This window comes from Chiloscyllium punctatum, chromosome 4 (assembly GCF_047496795.1).
Source record: "Chiloscyllium punctatum isolate Juve2018m chromosome 4, sChiPun1.3, whole genome shotgun sequence".
Classification (NCBI taxonomy): Eukaryota; Metazoa; Chordata; class Chondrichthyes; order Orectolobiformes; family Hemiscylliidae; genus Chiloscyllium; species Chiloscyllium punctatum.
This window is the reverse complement of record NC_092742.1, coordinates 91,472,082-91,494,515: the sequence shown is the minus strand read 5'-3', so window position 1 is coordinate 91,494,515 and position 22,434 is coordinate 91,472,082. Positions and strand designations below refer to the sequence as shown.

Sequence of the window (22,434 nt, the reverse complement as noted above, 5' to 3'; positions counted from 1 at the left end):
AGTGAACTGGATGAAATACTGGAGCAGGTTCAGTGTTTTGCGTTCTTGTTTGCCCACACTAAGTTCCTCCAGTTGCTTCCAGTGCTTTCATACTTTCCAGATCACTAAATGAAGAACATCTGTTTTACACAAACAGTGGCCCGTGTGTGGAATGAACCTCCAGAGGAAGTGATGGAGGTGGGTACGTTTACAACATGTAAAAGATGTTTGGATACGTTCATGAATAGAAAAGGGATATGGGCTAAGCGCAGGCCGGTGGGACTAGTTTAGTTTGGGATTATGGTCAGCATGAACTGGTTGGACCGAAGGGTCTGTTCTGGGCTGAATGATTCTATGACATAGGAACAAAGGGTGTGGAGTAGGCCTTCAGCCTGCTCTACTATTCAATAAGATCATTGCTGATCTAGTCTTGCTCTTAATTCCACTCTCCTCTTCTGTTACAGGCAGACAAGGAGGGGTGAAATGATGCCTCTCACTCTCCCACTCCACCCTGTAACCAATTTAATGTTTTGCAATTGAGGTAGGATGTGTTTTGTCCATTTTGTAAGTCTCCCTTAATTTACATTTTAAGCCTATGAAGAATTTGCTCAGACAGTCAGAGAGATGTACACCATAGAAACAGCCCTTTTGGTCCAACTCGTCCATGCCGACCAGATATCCCAATCTAATCTAGTCCCATTTGCCAGCATTTGGCCCATAGCCCTCTAAACCCTTCCTATTCATATACCCAACCAGATGCCTTTGAAATGTTACAATTGTACCAGTCACCACCACATCCTCTGGCAGCTCATTCCATACACGTACCACCCTCTGTGTGAAAACGTTGCCCCTTAGGTCCCTTTTATATCTTTCCCCTCTCACCCTAAACCTATGCCCTCTAGTTCTGGACCCCCCCACCCCAGGGAAAAGGCCTTGTCTATTTATCCTATCCATACCCCTCATGATTTTATAAGGTCACCCCTCAGCCTCCGACACTCCAGGGAAAACAGCCCCAGCCTGTTCAGCCTCTCCCTGTAGCTCTGACCCTCCAACCCTGGCAACATCTTTGTAAATCTTTTCTGAACCCATTCAAGTTTTACAACATCCTTCTGATAGGAAGGAGACCAGAATTGCACGCAATATTCCAACAGTGGCCTACTCAACGTCCTGTACGGCTGCAACATGACCTCCCAACTCCTGTACTCAATAATCTGACCAATAAAGGAAAGCATACCAAACGCCTTCTTCACTATCCTATCTACCTGCGACTCCACTTTCAAGGAGCTATGAACCTGCACTCCAAGGTCTTTGTTCAGCAACACTTCCTAGGACCTTACCATTAAATGTCTAAGTCCTGCTCGGATTTGCTTTTCCAAAATGCAGCACCTTGCATTTATCTAAATTAAACTCCATCTGCCACTCCTCAGCCCATTGGCCCATCTGATCAAGATTCCGTTGTAATCTGAGGTAACCTTCTTTGCTGTCCACTACACCTCCAATATTGGTGTCATCTGCAAACTTACTAACTGTACCCCTTATGCTCGCATCCAAATCATTTATGTAAATGATGAAAAGTAGCGGACCCAGCACCGATCCTTTTGGCATGTTTTCTTAGATTAAACAAAGAGCAAGATACATTCTCACATCCCGATCACTTAATGTGAACAATCAACACCTCTCCAGCAGCAATCTGCACCCCCACACCCCCCCCCAACCCCGACACCCCCCCCCCCCCCCCCCCCCCCCCATGTCATAAATGCTGCCCCCTCCACACCTCACTTCAGCTCGGAAGGGGAGTGAAACCATCGGCTTGCTGTCTCTCCATGGATGCTGTCTGACCTCCAGCATCTGCTGTTTTCAGTACAGATTCCAGCATCTGCAGTAATTTGCTGCAACAAGATACATTTATCATCTAACTATTTGGATAGGAAAGACTTGTTAACATAACAACTTCATGGTGTCACACACACACTCAAATATATATTTAGCAATGTAAAAGGATTGGCATAAAGAACAAGGGCATTAAGAGTTGAAACAAAGGAGCATTTGGTGAGCTGTTCCTGGACTTAGCTGAATGCGGTGAATTCCATGTAATAGCCATAAAACATTTTAAAAAGATATCCATTTGCAGACAGCTTTCTGTCAGAGCTGGTCACCAATTCAGTGAGTGCCCCGCACACACTAGGTAGTTTCTTAACACAGCCTGAACCGCAGGTTGCAGCAGCACCAGCTCAAGCTCACAAATCTTTTAATGCTCACTCACTTATCAACATACAACAGGTCACCAGAGGGTCCACAACTAACCTAATAACCAGACCTCTCCATTATCTTATTTATACAGTCAGCCCCACCATTTATTGTGGCAATAAAATAGCTCAGGACAATACTGGATACATTTGCACGAGATGTTAGGTACAGGTCTCTAGAAATAAATCCTGTTGCTGATTGTTACCAGTGGTTGTCACTCATTTAGTAACAGCACTCTTAAGCTCCCAGTCAGTAGGTGGTGTGTTCAAGTTCCAATCTCAAAAATGGATTGTAAATCCCAGGTTGACTCTCCACCACAGTGCAGCACTCTCTCTCTCTCTCGCAGAGGGACATAAATGATTCTAGTTCAAAGAAGAACAAGGCAGTTTTCTCTGGTGTTCAGGTCACTGTTTATTCTTCAATCAGCATGAGCTTAAACTGATTATCAAATTATTAGCATATCGTTGCACATTTAACTGCTACTGCACTTCCTACATGACAACAGCAACCTCGTTTCGTAAGTACGTCACTCGTGTGCTAGCAGATCGCGTGACTGTGAAAGGTGCAATATCTGGCAAGTCTTTGTCACCCCGGTGGTCATGAGGAACAAAGAACCATCAGTCTGTAGTTGCATCCAACTGCCCTGCGTCCGATGTGTTATGGCTAATCCAATGTCCTTCTTTCGTGAAGTGTGCCAACAACAAGGATGTCATTTCCAATGGGCAGGTCCACCACCTGATGTTTACGACCTGGTGGGATCGTTTCCATGACATTGCTGACAGCAGTGGGAAGTGCTGTGTCCTCTTCACTGTCGGCTGCTGAGGATCATTTGGCAGGTCGAGGGCTTCCTTTAGACACCTGTTTTTAGAGAAGTAGTCCTCTTTGAGGTCAATTTCAACAACACGAGCAATCAACCCACACTCCACCCGAAACATCATTCACTCCCAAAGAATTACTTTCTGGAACAACGCTCAAACTTTAACTCTAAAACTCCACTTATTGAAATTCTCGCATGGGCCTGGTGTTTCTTGGATGGGATTTACCACTCACCTCTCTCAGATCTCTACCCCAGCCAGAGACTATGATGACCAGCTAATCTCAGGTATCTCATTATCCTGAACAGGAGACTGGATACCAAGGGCTGCTCAGCTATTCTCATTCCTCCTCCAAGACGCTCCATAAATCCCAATACCCTGGTTCGCAGTGGGCTGCCCTAATATATGCAGCTGGGTGCTTCATGTTTGCTTTCAAACTGGCAGCTCACCACCACCTTTCAGAGGCAACCAAGGATGTGCAGGTAATGCTGTCCATCCAGTGGGGGCCACATCCCATGAATGAATTTTTAAAACGCTTATAACCTACAAATATGACGTGCCTTGGGATGTTTCAATATGTTGAGGTCATAGAGTTGAACAGTACAGAAACTCAGCCGCGATATCCTAAATTAATCTAATCCTATCAGCCAGCATTTGGCCCATCTCCCTTTAAATGTTTCCTATTCATATACCCATCCAGATGCCTTTTAAATGTTGTAAATGTACCAGCCTCCACCACTTCCTCTGGCAGCTCATTCCATACACCCTCTGCCTGAAAATAATTGCCCTTAGGTCCCTTTTATATCTTTCCCCCTCTCACCTTAAATCTATTCCCTCTAGTTCTGGACTCCCCCACCCCAGGGAAAAGGTTAGGTGAAGTGGCCACGCTAAATTGCCTGTGGTGTTAGGTGAAGGGGTAAATGTAAGAGAATGGGTCTGGGTGGGTTGCGCTTCGGCGGGTCGGTGTGGACCTGTTGGGCCGAAGGGCCTGTTTCTACACTGTAAGTAAGTAATCTTAAAAAAGTTTTAAAAAACCTTGTCTATTTATCCTATCCATGCCCCTCATGATTTCATAAACCACCGAGGTCACTCCTCAGCCTCTGACACTTCAGGGAAAACAGCCCCAGCCTATTCAGCCTCTTCCTATAGCTCAAACCCTCCAACAAGCTTATAAATCTTTTCTGAACCCTTTCAAGTTTCACAACATCTTTCCTATATCAGGGAGACGAAAACTGAACAGTGTACTCCAAAAGTGAACTAACCAATGTCCTGTACAGCTGCAACATGACATCCCAATTCCTATACTCAATGCAATGACCAATAAAGGCAAGCATACCAAACACATTCTCTCCTATCTTGTCTAAATGTGACTCCACTTTCAAAGAACTAGGTCTCTGTTCGACAACACTCCCCAGGAGCTTCCTATTAAGTGTTGCTATCTAAATATATAAATTGCCATTTTTTTTTAAACTTTAGAAGGTTGCGCAGGCAACTTTATCCCAACTTCATCCTTAGCTGACATTCGTTGTCATGAAATTTCCACTGGACAGTAAGGAAAAGGAATTCTCTTTCTCCTCTGTAGCCCTGCATCAGCTCCCTTACTACCCTGGTTAAACTCAGCCAATCTATCACAAGGCAACTTCTGGTGTGAGGTCTTGGATTTTTTTTTAAAATATACAAAGAGCAAAAGGATGATCAAGGGTAAAAGAATTAGAGGAGAAAGTGCGGACTGCAGATGCTGGAGATCAGAGCTGAAAATGTGTTGCTGGAAAAGCGCAGCAGGTCAGGCAGCATCCAAGGAGCAGGAGAATCGACATTTTGGGCATCAGCCCTTCATTCCTGAAGAAGGGCTGATGCCCGAAACATCGATTCTCCTGTTCCTTGGATGCTGCCTGACCTGCTGTGCTTTTCCAGCAACACAGTAAAAGAATTAGAGCCCGAGAATGTACCTACTGTATGGAAAAGGATGACACAGACATGGGTCTTAATGAACACTTTGTATTTGTCTTCACAAAAAGTGAAATAATTTGCTGTTGCTCAAAAAGTAAAGAAGGAAATTGAGGAGGCTCTGACCATTATTTTCCAATTCTCTTTAGCTTCGGGCATGTTGCCCACGACTGCTAATACATACCATTAGTTTAAAAGGGAGCCAGTAATTACAGGCTAGTCAGACTAAAATCAGTGCTGAGCAAATTATTGGAACAAGTTGTGAAGGACAGTATAAATTATGTAGAAAGGTACAGATTAATTAAGCACAGTCAACATGTTTTCATTAAGGGACGTTCATGTCTGAATAACATGACTGAATTTTTTGTATAGTAAGAAGGGGCCATGAGAACAGCACATTGGACATTTCCTAGATGAATTTTGCAGTGGCTTTTGATAAGGTCCTCAGTACACACTGGTTAGAAAACTAAAACCTACAGGAGCTAAGAAGTAATGGCAAATTGGATACAAAATTGGTTTGGTGCAGGATGGGTATTACTTGACTGGAAAAGTATTACTGTGGGGTTGCACAGACCCCTTCCTGGATCCTTGAGATTTTTGTGGTTATTTATCGCTGGCTTAGATTTAAATGTGGGGAACGCGATTAAAAAGATTGTAGCTGATATAAAACAAATCCTGTGATTGGCAGAGAAAGGAATCCCCAGTCTGCAGGAAGATATCAATGAACTGGGGAGAGAAGCAGAAACATGGCAAAAGATATTTATAAACTGTTGAAGTGTGATGCAATGCATTTGAGCAGGATAGAGAGGACAAACAAGGCAAGGAATGGCAGAATACTGAGAAGCCTAGAGGAACACAGGGACTTTAGAGAGCATACCCAGAGCTCTCTGAAGGTATCTAACGTGGTTAAGGGGCATTAGGTGGAAGAAGTCAAGACACAGCAAAGTTGTGCTCGAACTGTGCAAAGCACTAAGTAGGCCACAGCTAGAGTACTGGGAACAATCCAGGAACGATGGGATCACCTCCCAGAAGGTACAAAGGATATTAATGAAAATGTTAACATAGAACATTACAGCGCAGTACAGGCCCTTCGGCCCTCAATGTTGCGCTAACCTGTGGAACCAATCTGAAGCCCATCTAACCGACACTATTCCATTCTCGTCTATATGCCTGTCCAATAACCATTTAAGTGCCCTTTAAGTTGGCGAGTCTACTACTGTTGCATCTGTCCTATATCTGTCACCCCTCAATTGAAAGCTATGTCCCCTCGTGCTAGCCATCACCATCCGAGGAAAAAGGCTCTTACTGTCCACCCGATCTAACCCTCTGATTATCATATATGTCGCAATGAAGTCACCTCACAACCTTCTTCTCTCTAACAAAAACAACCTCAAGTCCCTCAGCCTTTCCTCATAAGACCTTCCCTCCATACCAGACATTATCCTAACAAATCTCCTCTGAACTCTTTCCAAAGCTTCCATATCCTTCAGATAATGTGGTGACCAGAACTGTATGCAATACTCCAAGTGCAGCCAGACCAGAGTTTTATACAGCTGCAACATGACCTCATGGTTCCGAAACTCAATCGCTCATAAATAAAAGCTACCACACCATACGCCTTCTTATCAACCCTATCAACCTGGATGGCAACTTTCAGGGATCTATGTACATGGTCACTGAGATCTCTCTGCTCATCTACACTACCAAGAATCTTACCATTAGCCCAGTACTCTGCATTCCGGTTACTCCTTCCAATGTGAATCACCTCACACTTTACCACATTAAAGTCCATTTGCCACCTCTCAGCCCAGCTCTGCAGCTTATCTATGTCTCTCTGTAACCTACAGCATCCTTCTGCACTATCCACAACTCTACCGACCTTAGTGTCATGTTGCCAAGAGTTATTGCATTTTGGTAAAAGAAACAAGGGCAGGACTTATACAGTTAATGGTAGGGCCCTGGGCAGTACAAAGAACCTTACAGCACAAGAACAGACCCTTCAGCCCTCCAAGCCTGCACCGAGTTAGATCCTCTATCTAAACCTGCTGCCTATTTTCTAAGGATCTGTATACTGCTGCTCCCTGCCCATTCATGTATCGTCTAGATACATCTCAAATGACTTTATCATACCTGCCACTACCACCTCCACTGGCAACATGCTCCAGGCACCCCTCACCCTCTGCATAAAGAACCTTCCACACATATCTCCCCTAAACCTTTCCCTTTTCACTTTGAACTAGGGACCCCGAATAATTGAGTCCTCCACTCTGCGAAAAAGTTTCTTGCTATCCACCCTGTCTACACCTCTCATGAATTTGTAGGCCTTAATCAGGTCACCCCTCAACCTCCTTTCCAATGAAAGTAATCCTGATCTACTCAACCTCTCTTCATAGCTAGCACCTTCTATACCAGGCAGTATCCTGGTGAACCTCCTCTGCACCCTCTCCAAAGCATCCACATTCTTTTGGTAATATGGTGACCAGAACTGTATGCAGTATTTTAAATGTGGCCAAACCAAAGTCTTATACAACTGTAACATAACCTGCCAACTCTTGTACTCAATATCCAACAATGAAGGAAAGCATGCCATATGCCTTCTTAACCACTCTACTGATCTGTATTGCCACCTTCAGGGCACAATGGACCTGAACACCCAGATCTCCCTGTACACCAATTTTCCTCAAGACTTTTCCTTTTACTGTATAGTTCGCTCTTGAGCTGAATTTTCCAAAATGCATCACCTCGCATTTGCCCGGATTGAATCCATCTGCCATTTCTCTGCCCAACTCTCCAATCTATCTATATTCTGCTGTATTCTCTGATAGTCCCTTTCACTGCCTGCTACTCTACCAATCTTAGTGCCACCTTGCTAATGAGGCAACCTACACCTTCCTCCAAATCATTTATGTATATCACAAACACCAGTGGGCCCAGCATGGATCCCTGTGGAACACCACCGGTCACAGGTCTCCATTTTGAGAAACTCCCTTCCACTACTACTGTCTCCTGTTGCCCAGCCAGTTCTTTATCCATCCAGCTAGTACCCCCTGCACACCATGCAACTTCACTTTCTCCATCAGCTTACTATGGGGAACTTTATAATAAAAGTTCCTGAAGAAGGGCTCATGCCCGAAACATCGATTCTCCTGCTCCTTGGATGCTGCCTGACCTGCTGCACTTTTCCAGCAACACATTTTCAGCTCTGATCGCCAGCATCTGCAGTCCTCACTTTCTCCTAGAACTTTATAAAAGGCCTTACTAAAGTCTGTGTATATGACATCTACATCTCTTCCCCCATCAACTTTGTCACCTCTTCAAGGAATTCTATTAGGTTTGTAAGACATGACCTTCCCTGCACAAAACCATGCTACCTATCACTAATAAGGCCATTTTCTTCCAAATGGGTATATATCCTATCCCTTAGTATCTTCTCCAGTAGGTTCCCTACCACTGACGTCAGGCCCACAGCTCTATAATTACCTGGATTATCCATGCTACCCTTCTTAACCAAGGGTAGCAATTCTCCAGTCCTTTGGGACCTCCTCCGTGTTCAAGGATGCTGCAAAGATATCTGTTAAAGCCCCAGCTATTTCGTCTCTCGCTTCCCTCAGTAACCTGGGATAGATCCCATCCAGACCTGGAGACTTGTCCACCTTAATGCCTAGTGTTGTTGAACCAAGAGACCTAGGGGCTTAGATACATAATTCTTTGAACCTGCATTTAACCTGCAGGGCTAACAAACCAAGAAAAGTGAAAAGCAGGATTAGGCTGGACAGCTCTCTCTCTCTCTCTCTCTCTCAGCAATCAAGGATACAAGGGGTGAAATGGTCTTATCTTTTTTTCTGTAATTCTAAGAGTAATCCTTTATAATCAAAAGCCCTTCACCAAGACTTCTCAGAAAAATCTAACGTCTCTTCAAATTGGCATTGGGTATAATTCAATATTGGCACGGTGGCTCAGTGGTTAGTACTGCCGCCACACAGGGCCGGGGACCCAGGTTCGATTCCAGCCTCGGTCGACTGTCTGTGTAGAGTTTGCGTGTTCACTCTGTGTCTGCATGGGTGTCCTCCAGGTGCTCCGGTTTCCTCAAACAGTTCAAGTATGTGCAGATTAGGTGGATTGGCCATGCTAAATTGCCCATAGTGTCCAGGGATGCACAGGCTAGATGGGTTAGCCATGGGAAATGCAGAGTTATGGGGATAGGGGTGGGGGCCAGGTCTGGGAGGGAATGCTGTTTCGAGGGTTGGTGGAGACTCAATGGGCTGAATGGCCTGCTTCCACATTGTGGAGATCCTACGGTTCTATGATTTGGTCAAATTTACCGAGTGAAGAAAATCGCATGTCAGCATTCCCATGCAGCCCACTCTACTGTTAATGAATACGAGCACAGGGGACGGGTGTGCCATTACCTGACAGAACAGGGCCTTTCCTTGACTCATTCACTGTTCCTCCTGTGTCTGTTGTAGGATTTCCTGGCAGCTTCTGTACACCTGCGATAAACAGTCCAGACGTGGCTTGGCACTCTTGAAAAAAGGAGGTGGAGTGGTGTTAGAAACCCAAGGACTTCCTCCCCTTCCCCAAGCTCCTCCACATAGCTCGGAGCTACAGTGGGATCCACACGACCTGCTCCGACCTCAGATGTATCTTAGACAAAGTGCTATCAACGCTGAAACATTTCAAGCAGTTATAAACTGCTTCCTCACACAACTAGCAAACCCTTGCCCATCAAAACCAATCTTTTAATATTTTTCCAGATGTGCTGCCCGGAATCCAGATTGCAGTCAATAACCCACTGGCCACAGCACTTAGCAAACACATTGAGTGGACGGGCACCGAATAACATATGTCAACATGGAACTGGAACCAGTATATAGTGAGAGCGAGACACAGATGTGCAACTAAAAGTACAGAGGAGGAGAGGGAAAGAAAGATCACCACCCCATAGAGGAACGTTTAGCAATCTAGACGATAGACACAGAGAGGGAGCAGAAACTGGGGAAAAGATACAGTAGGTTATTCAGAATCACAGAATCCCTACAGTGTGGAAGTAAGCCATTTGGCCCATCCCCTTACCCTATCCCTGCATTTCCCATGGCTAATCCACCTAACCTGCACATCCCTGGACACGTTGGATAATTTAGCATGGACAATCCACCTAACGTGCACATCTTGGGATTGTGGGAGGAAACCCACGCAGACACGGGGAAGGTGGAATTGAACCTGGGTCCCTGGTGCTGTGAGGCAGCAGCGCTAACCACTGAGCCACCGTGTCACCATGAGTGAGAGGAAATGAATTAACAATCAAGCCACAAAGAACAAGAGGGAGAAATCATCAAAGGAGGACTCAGCTGGCTACACAGAGAGATAAGGCAAGATCACCAAGTAGGTGAGGGAAACAGACAGACAGAAATATACAGGAGGGAAAGGTGGGGTAGGGTGAGAGAGGGAGTGAGGGAGGGGGTGAGACTAACAGCGAGACAGTGAGAGGGGGGAGAGAGAGGGAAGGGAGGAAAAAAGGGGTGAGAGACAGAGAGAGGGAGGAAGGGGGTGAGAGAAGGGGGGAGGAAGGAAGGAAGGGCATGAGAGAGGGGAGGAAGGGAAGAAGAGGCTGAGAAAGAGGGGAGGGAGGGGATGAGAGGGAGGGAGGGAGGGAGGGGGTGAGCGAAGGCAGAGCAGGGAAGTCCCAATACCCCAAAATTTACCTCCTACTTTGAACATTTGTAAATATGTTTCCTTCTTTCCGAGTTAATCTCGCCCCCTTTCCTCACATTCCCTGGAATTCTTCTTCAATTAAATTCCCTCATGGTTCCCCCTGGTCCTCCATCCTCACATATTTTCATCAATGACAGTGGTCTTCCTCAATAATATCAATCGGTCTCCAATATCCGCTCCTTGAATCCTGAATGTGGAGTGACATTGAATCTCAGAATCTGCAAGATCGCAGGTCTAGCCCGCTTTCCAATTTTAAGATACAGATCTTTCTAATCAACCAGTTCAGTGATGTTACTACATACCCTGGAGCACTGGGGACATGAACCCAGGACTTCTGGATCAGAGGTAGGGACAGTATCACTGTGCCACAAGAGCCTCCTAACTAACCTTCATCCTGAACCAGGCTGGGCAAGAATAGGATTGAGTCCAGCTCTGATGTTTCGTGCTTCTGAGTTCGAAGATTACGGGAGCTCCAGAGAGCAGAGTCTGAGCTAACTCTCCAGCGCAGTCTGAGGGAATGCTGTACTGTGAGGTGGGGGGGGGGGGGGGGGGGGGGGGGGGGAGCGGGAGCTGGTCTAAATGTTAACCTGAGGCACCATGGCAATGCACACTCAGGACTTAGCAAAATGGAGACCACCTACTGCAATATTCCAAGAGCAGTAGGAGTGTTCTCCCTGGCCAGATCAAGCAACGTCATTAACATGGATGGTGTGTTCATTACCACGCTGCCGATTGTGGGAACTTGCCAATTTCACTGCAGCATTTTAAAATTAAGACATTGCCTGAAAAGCACTTGGGATGGCCTGAAGGCATGATGTACAATTTATAAATGCCTGTTCGATCACAAAGCTCAGTGGTAAATAATGCCTAATTGAAAGCATGGTGCGCCACTGTTGGAAGTTGCTTTCATTTACCAAGGCAGGTGGGGGGAGCGGGGGAGCCCACCAGATTTCTCAATAATTGATAACCAAACCTGCACCCATCCACAGCAGCAGTCAAAGCCAAGGCCAAACTTGGTTGCAATCTACCTCACAGTTTAGCAGACCCTCTTACAAAAAGAACAGCAGTTGAGTGAGTTTCGGAGGAAAAGTCAGTGCCTCGTGTCGCCCTTTGAGGTGGTGGGTAGTAAAGGAAAGAAGAAGAGGGAGAAATCATCATTTACACTCTCAATTGTTGGGTCTAGCCATGTTTTACCTGGAATACTGGCACCACCTCGGACACTCCCCTGGGGTTTCCGGGGTCTATCAGCAGAATGCACAGGTAGTAGATAACTTTCTGCTGCAAGGAAGAAACAAATAATCTTCAACAACCGGCTTCATCCCCATCCATCCCCCAGCCTTTCCCAAACACAAACTCCTCTGGGACTGCTACAGGAGGTCTGGCGAAGGTGTTGCAGCTGCATCTGTCCAGGGAAGTGAAGGACATTTCATTATACCTCAGAGGTAAAAGGGAGGCTTGAAGATTCAAGAGGTGAGCTGTAAAAAACACCTGCTCCAGCAGCCACGGTTATGCATGTGGTTGGACTGTTGGGTTTCTGGTCAATGGTAAGCCCCCACATCGCTGGTGAGTTGGAATTTAGCGACGGTGGCACGAGATGTGATGAGCCTCTCTATTGTTTGTAGAGATATCCATAGCCTGGCATGAACATTACGACAAGCATTACCCCAAAAACTCTGCCCGGTTACATCCAAGCATGGACTGCAGTCCCCGAGATGTTATGTTGATGTAATCAACTGAACAGTTGCAGACCATGGGGTGGAGTGCATTAGCCTGGTGAAATAAGCAGTTAGGAGGATCACCCAACAACAGTCACTTTATAAATTATATAACATCTGTAATATTATGAAACCTCACAAGATGCACTACAGGAGCACTTTGCGCAAAAGGTAGTACAGGTTTATCCAAACATCCAAAAACTGAAAAGCTCTGAAATCCGCAGTTTTTTTCTCATTAACAAAGTTGCTTGGTGAGCAAACAGTTGACCCACGTCAACACCCACTCGATGTATGTCACCCAAATGTGATGTGAGGGGAGTTGGGGGGGGGAGGAGGATCTGGCCAAGCATGTTCTTAGTTAGAAGACTGCTTCTCTGCTAACATTTCACCATTAAACTGACACATTCTGAAAACCGAAAAATTCCGAAAAACAGCTGGTCCTGAGCATTTCGGATAAAGGAACTACTTGTACCAACACACAGAGTGTCAACTCATTACTGCAGGGCCCAAATCCCCCATTGGCATTGAACTCCATGCTGCTGGCCCCCACTAGCCACTAGTCAGCTAAGCCAGTGTCACGTCCGCCACCACCCATACCTCCCACACCCCCAACCCAGTCAGGAGTTGTTGCAGCAACAAACACTTTCACGTGCATTATGGGAAGTGATGACAAAGACTCCAATTTATGGGAAAATAGCACGAATCTCTAATAGACTAGGAATTATTATTACCTCCCATTGGAATTAATTGCAAGGATTTACCCAGTTGATCCCAGCCTGTTTGGCCATATAATGAACATACCTGCCTTTGCCATTACTATGATGGAAGCAGGGACTATATACACTGAACAATCAGACTTCCTAGGCATGATCATTACCAAACAAAATTTGATCATTTATCCATCTCTTAGGTATGACTCCAATCAATCCTCTTAATCTCGATTCACCTCTGTTTTATCAGGATTCCTCATTTGGTTAAATGTTGCCTGATATCTCAACTTTAGAATTCCACACTTTTATCCAGATTTGGATCAAAACCGTGATTTGATTTCCCTCACAAAAACAGAAATTCCTGGAGAAACTCAGTGGGTCTAGCAGCATCTGTGGGAAGTAAGCAGTTTTGAGTCCAGTGACTCTTCATCAGAGCTGGTTCGGAAACATCAACTTGCTTTATTCCCACAGATGCTGCCAGGCCCTCTGAGCTTTGGCAGCGATTTCCGTTTTGGTCTCAGATCGCCAGCATCTGCAGCTGCTTGTTTTTATTACTTTCACTTCCTTCACTCAGTAAATGAAAGGGCCTGTATAGTTCAACGACACTGCCTGATAACTACAGCCACTTCACACAGAGCAGCAAGGTCAGGATAATCAGTCAATATCAACCATGGTGAAGGCCTGAAACCCAGAAACTTAAATTCCACGTTACTTTTCAGAGACACTGCGTAATGTTTCCAGAATTTTCCTTTAAGTTCCAATTTCCCTCAGCCATTACTTGTTAGAATGAGAAAGGGTCTTTCTTCCCCACAGCCATGCAACTTTCTCCTTTTCCAACACTTAGCTAATTTACTTTCACTTTTAATCGGCGCCCCCCACCCACCCCTCCACCTCGTTAACTGCAATCTTCCTTCCACCCTCCAGTTTACTCATTTTTAAATTGTTTCTTTTACATCCAGACTTCCCCCTTTACCTGTTTTAATTTTTAAAACAATCTGTTTTTCACCTCCTACACTGTTTCCGTTTTGACACTCCGACAAGACTTTCTATTCCCGCCTCCCCTCCCTTGCCCCATCTGTCACATTCTCTCACATTCCAGCTCTCACCTCCAGGATCCTGTCTATTCACCTCACCCCAGCCCTTTTCAATGAGCAACTACTCACTTCATAACGTTCAAAAGATTCTTTCACCGACTGCGTCTAACTCTGCAACCTTACGTTTTACTGATTTACATTTTTTTCCATATCCCTTTAATACTTCATGAATTAATTTTTTAAAATTTAACTCAGAGGCATTTCAATACGTTTAAATACAAATGGATCCAGAAACAAAATACTGTGGATCTTGGGAATCTTGAGATAAAAATTGAAAATGCTGGGAACAATCTAGGGGTCAGGCAGCATCTGAGCAGCAAGAGACGGAGTTTAACATTTGACTTTTGACAAAATTGGGAGAAGTTAGAAGTTTCACGAGTTTTGAGTGAGACAGGAAACCAGCTGAGACTGAGTGGAGGAGTGACCCTGGCCGATGAGAGTTCGGAGCTCTCAGTAATAGAAGCTCCAGAAATGGCATCTCACATCCAGTTAGGTGCCCCCATGGGGATCAGTTTAGCTCAGTCAGCTACGGCTGGGTTGCAAAGCTGTGTGATGCCAATACCATGGGTTCAATCCCCGCATCAGCTAAGGTTACCATGAAAGACTCTCCTCCTCAACGTCTCCCCACTCCTCAGGAATGGTGGCCCTGATATCAAGTCACCATTAGTCATCTCTCTCTCGAAGACAGTGGCCATATGGTCTGGTAAGACTATGGAAACTCCCAATACACATTTCAACAGTAGCACACTTAAGAGTCATAGAGCTGGACAGCATGGAACCACACCAACTCGTCCATGCTGACCAGATATCCTAAATTAATCTAGTCCCATTTGCCGACATTTGGTCCAAACCCTTCCTATTCATATACCCATCCAGATGCCTTTTAAATGTTGCAATTGTACCAGCCTCCACCACTTCCTCCGGCAGCTCATTCCATACACACACCACCCTCTGCGTGAAAAAGTTGCCCTTTAGGTCCCTTTTAAATGTTTTGCCACTCATGTTAAATCTATACCCTCTCATTTCGGACTCCTTTACCCTGAGGGAAAGACCTTGTCTTATTCATGCCCCTCATGATTTTATAAACCTCTAAGGTCACCCCTCAGCCTTCGCTCCAGGGAAAACAGCCCCAGCCTATCCCTGCAGCTCAAACCCTCCAACCCTGGCAACATCCTTGTAAATCTTTTCTGAACCCTTTCAAGTTTAACAACATCCTTCCTATAGCAGGGAGACCAGAATTGCATGCAGTATTCTTAAAGTGACTTAACCAATGTCCAAAAGAAAAAATAAATTGGGACATTTGAAGTCATGAAAAGCATTGTACAAATGTGCGTTCCTATCCTGGCCTTTGCTCTGAAAGCAACTATGCAATTCTCACATTTCATGTGGTTTGTTTATTACAACATTAAAGGCAGGTAATAGAAAGTAAAAAACGTTCCTGATGCAGTTCCTCCATACTGACCCGTTTATATGTGGAATGTGCTCAAACAGTAAACAATCCTTCATTTTCAGGTACCATATTTGTCATTTCTCTGCAGTTGAGTTTCAGTAACTCTGCCTCACTTACCATATAAATGGCTTCGTTGATCACAATATCTTTCACCTTCTTCATTTCAATGAATCTCACGCTCTCTCTGCCCGAGGCATACAAGGTGTTCATCTGAACTCCAATCGATCCAATGATCAGCATCGACTCCTGATCAATCTTAAATAAATGAAGGTGCAGTATCATCCCAACCAGAGTCAAAACAATTGAAGCTGACAGCACTGAAGTGTTCTGCAAAAAAAGTAATTCCAACACAGAACATCAGATTAGATTAGATTACATTACATTACAGTGTGGAAACAGGCCCTTCGGCCCAACAAGTCAACACCGACCCGCTGAAGCACAACCCACCCAGACCCCTACATTTACCCCTTACCTAACACTACAGGCAATTTAGCGTGGCCAATTCACCTGACCTGCACATCTTTGGACTATGGGAGGAAACCGGAGCACCCGGAGGAAACCCACGCAGACACGGGGAGAACGTGCAAACTCCACACAGTCAGTCGCCTGAGGCGGGAATTGAACCCGGGTCTCTGGCACTGTGAGGCAGCAGTGCTAACCACTGTGCCACCGTGCCGCAGTGTAGTTCCTGCAAATTGTTCAGAATTCCAACTCCAATTCCATTCCAATAATGGAAACAGAAAATGCTGCAAGTGCTCACCAGCTCAGTCCCCATTTCTGATTAAAGGTCACACACCTGAAATGTTAACTCTGTTTCACTCTCTGCAGATGCTGGCAGATCTGATGAGTTTCTCCAGCATCTTCTGTCTTTATTGCTGATCTCCAGCATTCGCAATATGATAGAACATAAGAACTAGGAGCAGGAGTAGGCCATTTGGCCCTTTGAGCCCACTCCGCCATTCAATAAGATCATGGCTGATCTTTTCATGGCCTCAACTCCACTTACCCACCCTCCCACCATCACCCTTACCCACCCTCCCACCATCACCCTTACCCACCCTCCCACCATCACCCTTGCCCGCCCTCCCACCATCACCCTTGCCCGCCCTCCCACCATCACCCTTGCCCGCCCTCCCACCATCACCCTTGCCCGCCCTCCCACCATCACCCTTAATTGCTTCATTGTTCAAAAAAAAATCAATCTTAGCTTTAAAAATATTTACTGAAGTAGCATCAACTACTTCACCAACATGGAATTCCATCGATTCACAACCCTCTGGTGAAGAACCTGCTTCTCAATTCAGTCCTAAATCAGCTCCCTCTAATCTTGAGGCTAGTCCCTCTTGTCCTAGTTTCACCTGCCAGTGGAAACATCCTCTCCATGTCTATCTTATCTACTCCATTCATAATTTTATGTGTTTCTATAAGATCCCCCCTCATTCTTCTAAATTCCAATGGATTATAATCCCAGTCTACTCAGTCTCTCCTCACAAGCCAACCCTCTCGACTCTGGAATCAACCTGGTGAACCTCCTCTGCATCCCCTCCAGTGCCAGGACATCCTTTCTTAAGTAAAGAGACCAAATCTGCGTGCAGTACTCCAGGTGTAGCCTCACCAACACCTTGTACAGCTGTAACATTACCTTTCTGCTTTTAAACTTAGTCCCTTTAGCAATGAGGGACAAAATTCCATTTGCCTTCCTAATTACCAACCTTTTGTGATCCATACACAAGGACACCCAGGTCCTTCTGCGCAGCTGCATGCTGCAACCTTTTACCATTCAAATAATAGTCCTTTTCACTGTTACTCCGACCAAAACGAAGTAACTTCACATTTATTAACGTTGTATTCCATCTGTCAGACCTTTGCTCACTCCCTCAATGTATCCATGTCCCTCTGCAAAGTTTCCCTGTCCTCTGCACACTTTGCTCTGCCACTCATCTTAGTGTCATCTGCAAATTGTGACACACCGCACGTGGTCCCCAACTCCAAATCATCTATACAAATTATGAATAATTGCAGTCCCACCGCTGATTCCTGAGGCACACCACTAGTTACTGATTGCTAACCAGAATAATACTCATTTATCCCCAGTCTCTGCTTCCTGTTAGTCAACCAATCCTCTATCCACACTAATACTTTACCAGTAACGCCATGTATCTTAACCTTATGCAGCAGCCTTCTGCACGGGAACTTGTTGATGACGTTTTGGAATTTTAGGTACACCACATCTACTGGGTCCTGTAGGTATATGGCTTGGTGGGAGCGGCCACGGTTGCGGTCGGGGGAATGAGGTAAACAGCAAGGGTGTTACCGCCCTGCGCATACAGATCCGGGATGTGTGGAGACTGTTTCACGCGCAAGAGGTGGTCACGTGGAGACTGTTTCGCGGGCAGGAGGTCACATGGGGTCAGACATCCGGGAACGCGAGAAGGCGGAGAATGGAGTCAGATCAACAGCCAGTCAGAAGACAATCCCACCTCAGTGATTGCATGAACTGTATAAAAGACTGGGTCAGGGACAGGAATAGGTCGGACTCTGTGAGCTGACACACTTTGCTGTTTGTCAGGGACGGGAAGACCTAGACCCAGAGCTCTGTATATTTTATCCACTTACTGCTAAAATAAACTAAGAGTTTGAGACCGAATATCTTCTCCTATTGCTTCATTGAAAGAACACGCAGGACTTGGCTCACACAGAGGAAAGTAAGCTGGTAGATTGAGCTAAAGTCCAACAGTCCACCTTGCTCGAAATATCTTCATAGAATTCCAAAATATTAGTTAAGCATGACCTGCCCCTCTTGAACCCATGCTGCGTCCGTCCAACGGAACAATTTCTATCAAGATGCCTTGCTATTTCTTCCTTGATAATAGACTCAAGCATCTTCCCCACTACAGACGTAAAGCTCATGGGTCTATAATTCCACCTCTTTTATCTACCTCCCTTTTTAAACAGCAGCATCACATTTGCTGTTTTCCAATCTGCAGGAAATGCCCCAGTCAAGCAAATTTTGGAAAATTACCACAAGTGCACTTGCTATTTCTCCTGCTATTTCTTTTAGTACCCTGAGATGCATTCCATCAGGGCCAGGAGACTTGTCTATCCTTAGCTCCATTAGCTTGCCCAACACCACCTCTTCAGTAATAATGACTGTTTCCAGGTCCTCACTTACCTTTGCCTCTTTGTCACTTACTGGCATGTTATTACTATTCTCCACTGTGAAGACCGATAGAAAATACCTGTTCAATCATATCCCATGACTAAATGCCCCTTCTCATCCTCTAAAGAACCAACACTTACTTTAGCAATCTTTTTCATTTTATATATTTATATGAAGTTTTGCTATCTAACTTTATATTCTGTGCTAGTTATTTCTCATGTTCTATCTTACTTTTCTTTAAAGCTCTTTTTGTGGCTTTCTGTTGACCTTTAAAGCTTTCCTAATCTTCTAGTTTCAAGCTGATTTCGGCCACTTTGTAAGGCCTTCTCTTTCAATTTGATAGCCTCCCTTATTTCCTTAGACACCCATAGCAGATTACCCCTTTTCTTATATTCCTTCCTTTTCACTGCAATATACTTTTGCTGAGCACTTTGAATAATTGCTTTGAAAGTCCTTCACACCTCGTCAACTGTCCAACCATAAAGCTTTTGTTTCCAGTCTACTTTAGTCAAGTCCTCCCTCATACAGTAATAGAGTGATAGAGATGTACAGCATGGAAACAGATCCTTTGGTCCAACTCATTCATGCCAACCAGATATGCTAACCCAATCTTGTCCCACCTGCCAGCACTTGGCCCACAACCCTCTAAACCCTTCCTATTCATATACCCATCCAGATGCCTTTCAAATGTTGCAATTGTACCAGTCTACACCACTTCCTCTGGCAGCTCATTCCATACATGCACCACCCTTTGCATGAAAAAGTTGCCCCTTCGGTCCCTTTTATATCTTCAAAGTTTGTGAGAAGATTTGTAGCTCGGGTGCTCGTTGTTGTGGCTCTGTTCGCCGAGCTGGGAATTTGTGTTGCAAACGTTTCGTCCCCTGTCTAGGTGACATCCTCAGTGCTTGGGAGCCTCCTGTGAAGCGCTTCTGTGATGTTTCCTCCGGCATTTATAGTGGCTTGTCTCTGCCGCTTCCGGTTGTCAGTTCCAGCTGTCCGCTGCAGTGGCCGGTATATTGGGTCCAGGTCGATGTGCTTGTTGATAGAGGCATGGCACTCATCCACAGATTCTATCAACAAGCACATCGACCTGGACCCAATATACCGGTCACTGCAGTGGACAGCTGGAACTGACAACCGGAAGCGGCAGAGACAAGCCACTATAAATGCCGGAGGAAAGATCACAGAAGTGCTTCACAGGAGGCTCCCAAGCACTGAGGATGTCACCTAGACAGGGGACGAAACGTCTGCAACACAAATTCCCAGCTTCCTTTTATATCTTTCCCCTCTCACCCTAAACCTATGCTATCTAGTTCTGGACTCCTCTACCCCAGGGAAAAAAAACCATGTCTATTTATCCTATCCGTGCCCCTCATGATTTTACAAACCTCTGTAAAGGTCACCCCTCAGCCTCCGATGCTCCAGCGAAAACAGCCCCAGCCTATTCAGCCTCTCCAGATATCTCAAATCCTCCAACCCTGTCAACATCCTTGTAAATCTTTTCTGAACCCTTTCAAGTTTCACAATATCTTTCCGATAGGAAGGCGACCAGAATTGCACGCAATATTCCAAAAGTGGTCTAACTAACGTCCTGTACAGCAGCAACAAGACCTATACTCAATACTCTGACCAATAAAGGAAAGCATTCCAAACGCCTTCTTCACTATCCTATCTACCTGCAACTCTACTTTCAAGGAACAATGAACCTGCATTCCAAGATCTCTCTGTTCAGTAACACTCCCTAGGACCTTACCACTAAGTGTATACATCCTGCTAAGATTTACTTTCCCAAAATGTCATCTCCCTGGTTTAAGCACAGGACCCTGATATTGGATTTTATCTTCACACGCTCCATCTGTATTCTAAATTCAATCGTACTGTGATTGCTCCATCGAAGAGGATCCCTAACTACAAGGTCATTACTTATTCCTGTCTCATTACACAGGACCAGATCTAGGATAGCTTGCCTCCTCGTCATTCCATTGCATATTGTTCAAGAAAGCTATTGTGGATAACTCAATGAACTCCTTCTCAAGGCTACCCTGACCAAGCTGGATTGACCAATTGACATGTAGATTAAAATCCCCCATGATAATTACCATACCATTTTTAGTTGCTTATATTAGAAATTGACCTTTATTTTATATCACCTCCTATTAAATTGCATCACCACAAATTTATTCATATTAAATTTCATCTGCTTTATATCCATCCAATAATTCTGCCTAGGTCCTCTTAAGGTCTATTACTTATCCTCTTCACTGTCCACAACATTACTTCCAAATTTTTTGTCATCTACAAATTACACCCTGTGCATCTAAGTTTATTGTCATTAATATAGATCAGGACTAACAATTTGATGCTGGTACTTGAGAATCTAACCATCAACCCTTGACATTCAATGGCACTGCCACCACTGAGCCCCTCACTATCAACATCTATTGACCAGAACCTAAACTGATATTCCCAGGATCAGAAACCTGACATGTCCCCCTGAGCACACTGCCCACCTGTTAAACAGGAGGATCTACCTGTTAGGGTACTGCGCATGCGGGGAATTTAAAAATCTCCTCCTCCCCCCCGGAAAGAGCATGAAAATAGGTGTGGCCAGACCTTGACTGACAGTGGCATAGACCAATCGGCCTGATCGGCACGGTAGATAGGGCGGCGCCAATGCTTGACCGACAGGACCATTGACCAATCTGCCTAGCCAATACGGTGCATAGAGCGGTACCAATATCAGGGATATCGGCCAATCGCTTTGCCGGATACGGTGAATGGGTCGTTGCCACGCCTTCACTTACAGCAACATGGGCCAATCGACCTGGCTACTATATTGGAGTGGGCGTGACCAGACTCTGACTGAAACCTGGTTCAATCCGCCCGCCCACCCCGGTGGAGGGGGCGTGACCACGACTTGACAGACAAAAGCGTATGCCAATCGGCATGCCCAACGCGGGTGGTGGTCGTCACCAGCCTCTGACGGAAGGGCGCGTGAGCGAATCACAAGTCGGTCCCGGCCAACCAAACGGGCGGGGAATATTACATCAGCGGCACCCCGTCCAATTACCAGGGGGTTCCACCCTCTCACCTGAGTGCGATAGAAGATGGCGTAAGCGGTCAGCCAAACGGCGGCCGTGTAACCCAGCACCGAGCGCAGCGACATCTTCGGGGAGAGGATTGTAAACTCGCGGCATAGCGGCGAGTGGTGTGTTTGTTCGAGGGTAATGCAGCGGCCGTTCAGGTCTGTGAAAGTCGACGCCATGTCTGCCGCGAGCGCCGCCGGTTGGAGCCGCTCGTGCCGTCCGGACGTTGGCTGTGTCTCATCACGTGACCGGGTGGAGCACGTGACCTTTTAAAGAGACAGCCCCCCCCCAAAGCCAGGAGCAACTTCAAATTGCTGGAAGCTGCACTTCCACTGCATCCACCAGCAACATGAAAATAGGGAAATCTCCCTCCCCAAACCCAACTACCAATATCCAGGGGGTAATAATTGACCAGAATCTCAACTGGACTTGCCTGATAAATAAACAAGAGTAGGTCAGGGACTATGAGTACTCCTCAAAGCCTATCCCATCAAAGACGTAAGTCAGGAGTGTGAGGTT

The 22,434-nt window shown here is 45.6% G+C and overlaps 1 protein-coding gene across 2 annotated transcripts; it reads right to left on the bottom strand.

The window, feature by feature from the left end:
• Positions 1-1,770: 1,770 nt before the first annotated feature.
• pigh (phosphatidylinositol glycan anchor biosynthesis, class H) lies at positions 1,771-22,170 on the bottom strand. Of its 2 annotated transcripts, none has more exons than XM_072569294.1 (5): positions 21,921-22,170; positions 15,787-15,996; positions 11,895-11,975; positions 9,398-9,511; positions 1,771-3,084 (listed from the first exon to the last, which is right to left on the bottom strand). In XM_072569294.1, the coding sequence occupies exons 1-4, from the start codon at positions 22,092-22,094 to the stop codon at positions 9,428-9,430; spliced, it is 549 nt and encodes a 182-aa protein (XP_072425395.1). In that variant the 5' UTR covers positions 22,095-22,170; the 3' UTR covers positions 1,771-3,084; positions 9,398-9,427. The 2 variants fall into 2 exon arrangements, with proteins under 2 accessions (XP_072425395.1, XP_072425393.1); XM_072569292.1 differs by having other exon boundaries at positions 1,773-3,084; positions 11,895-11,978; positions 21,921-22,165.
• Positions 22,171-22,434: the final 264 nt, after the last annotated feature.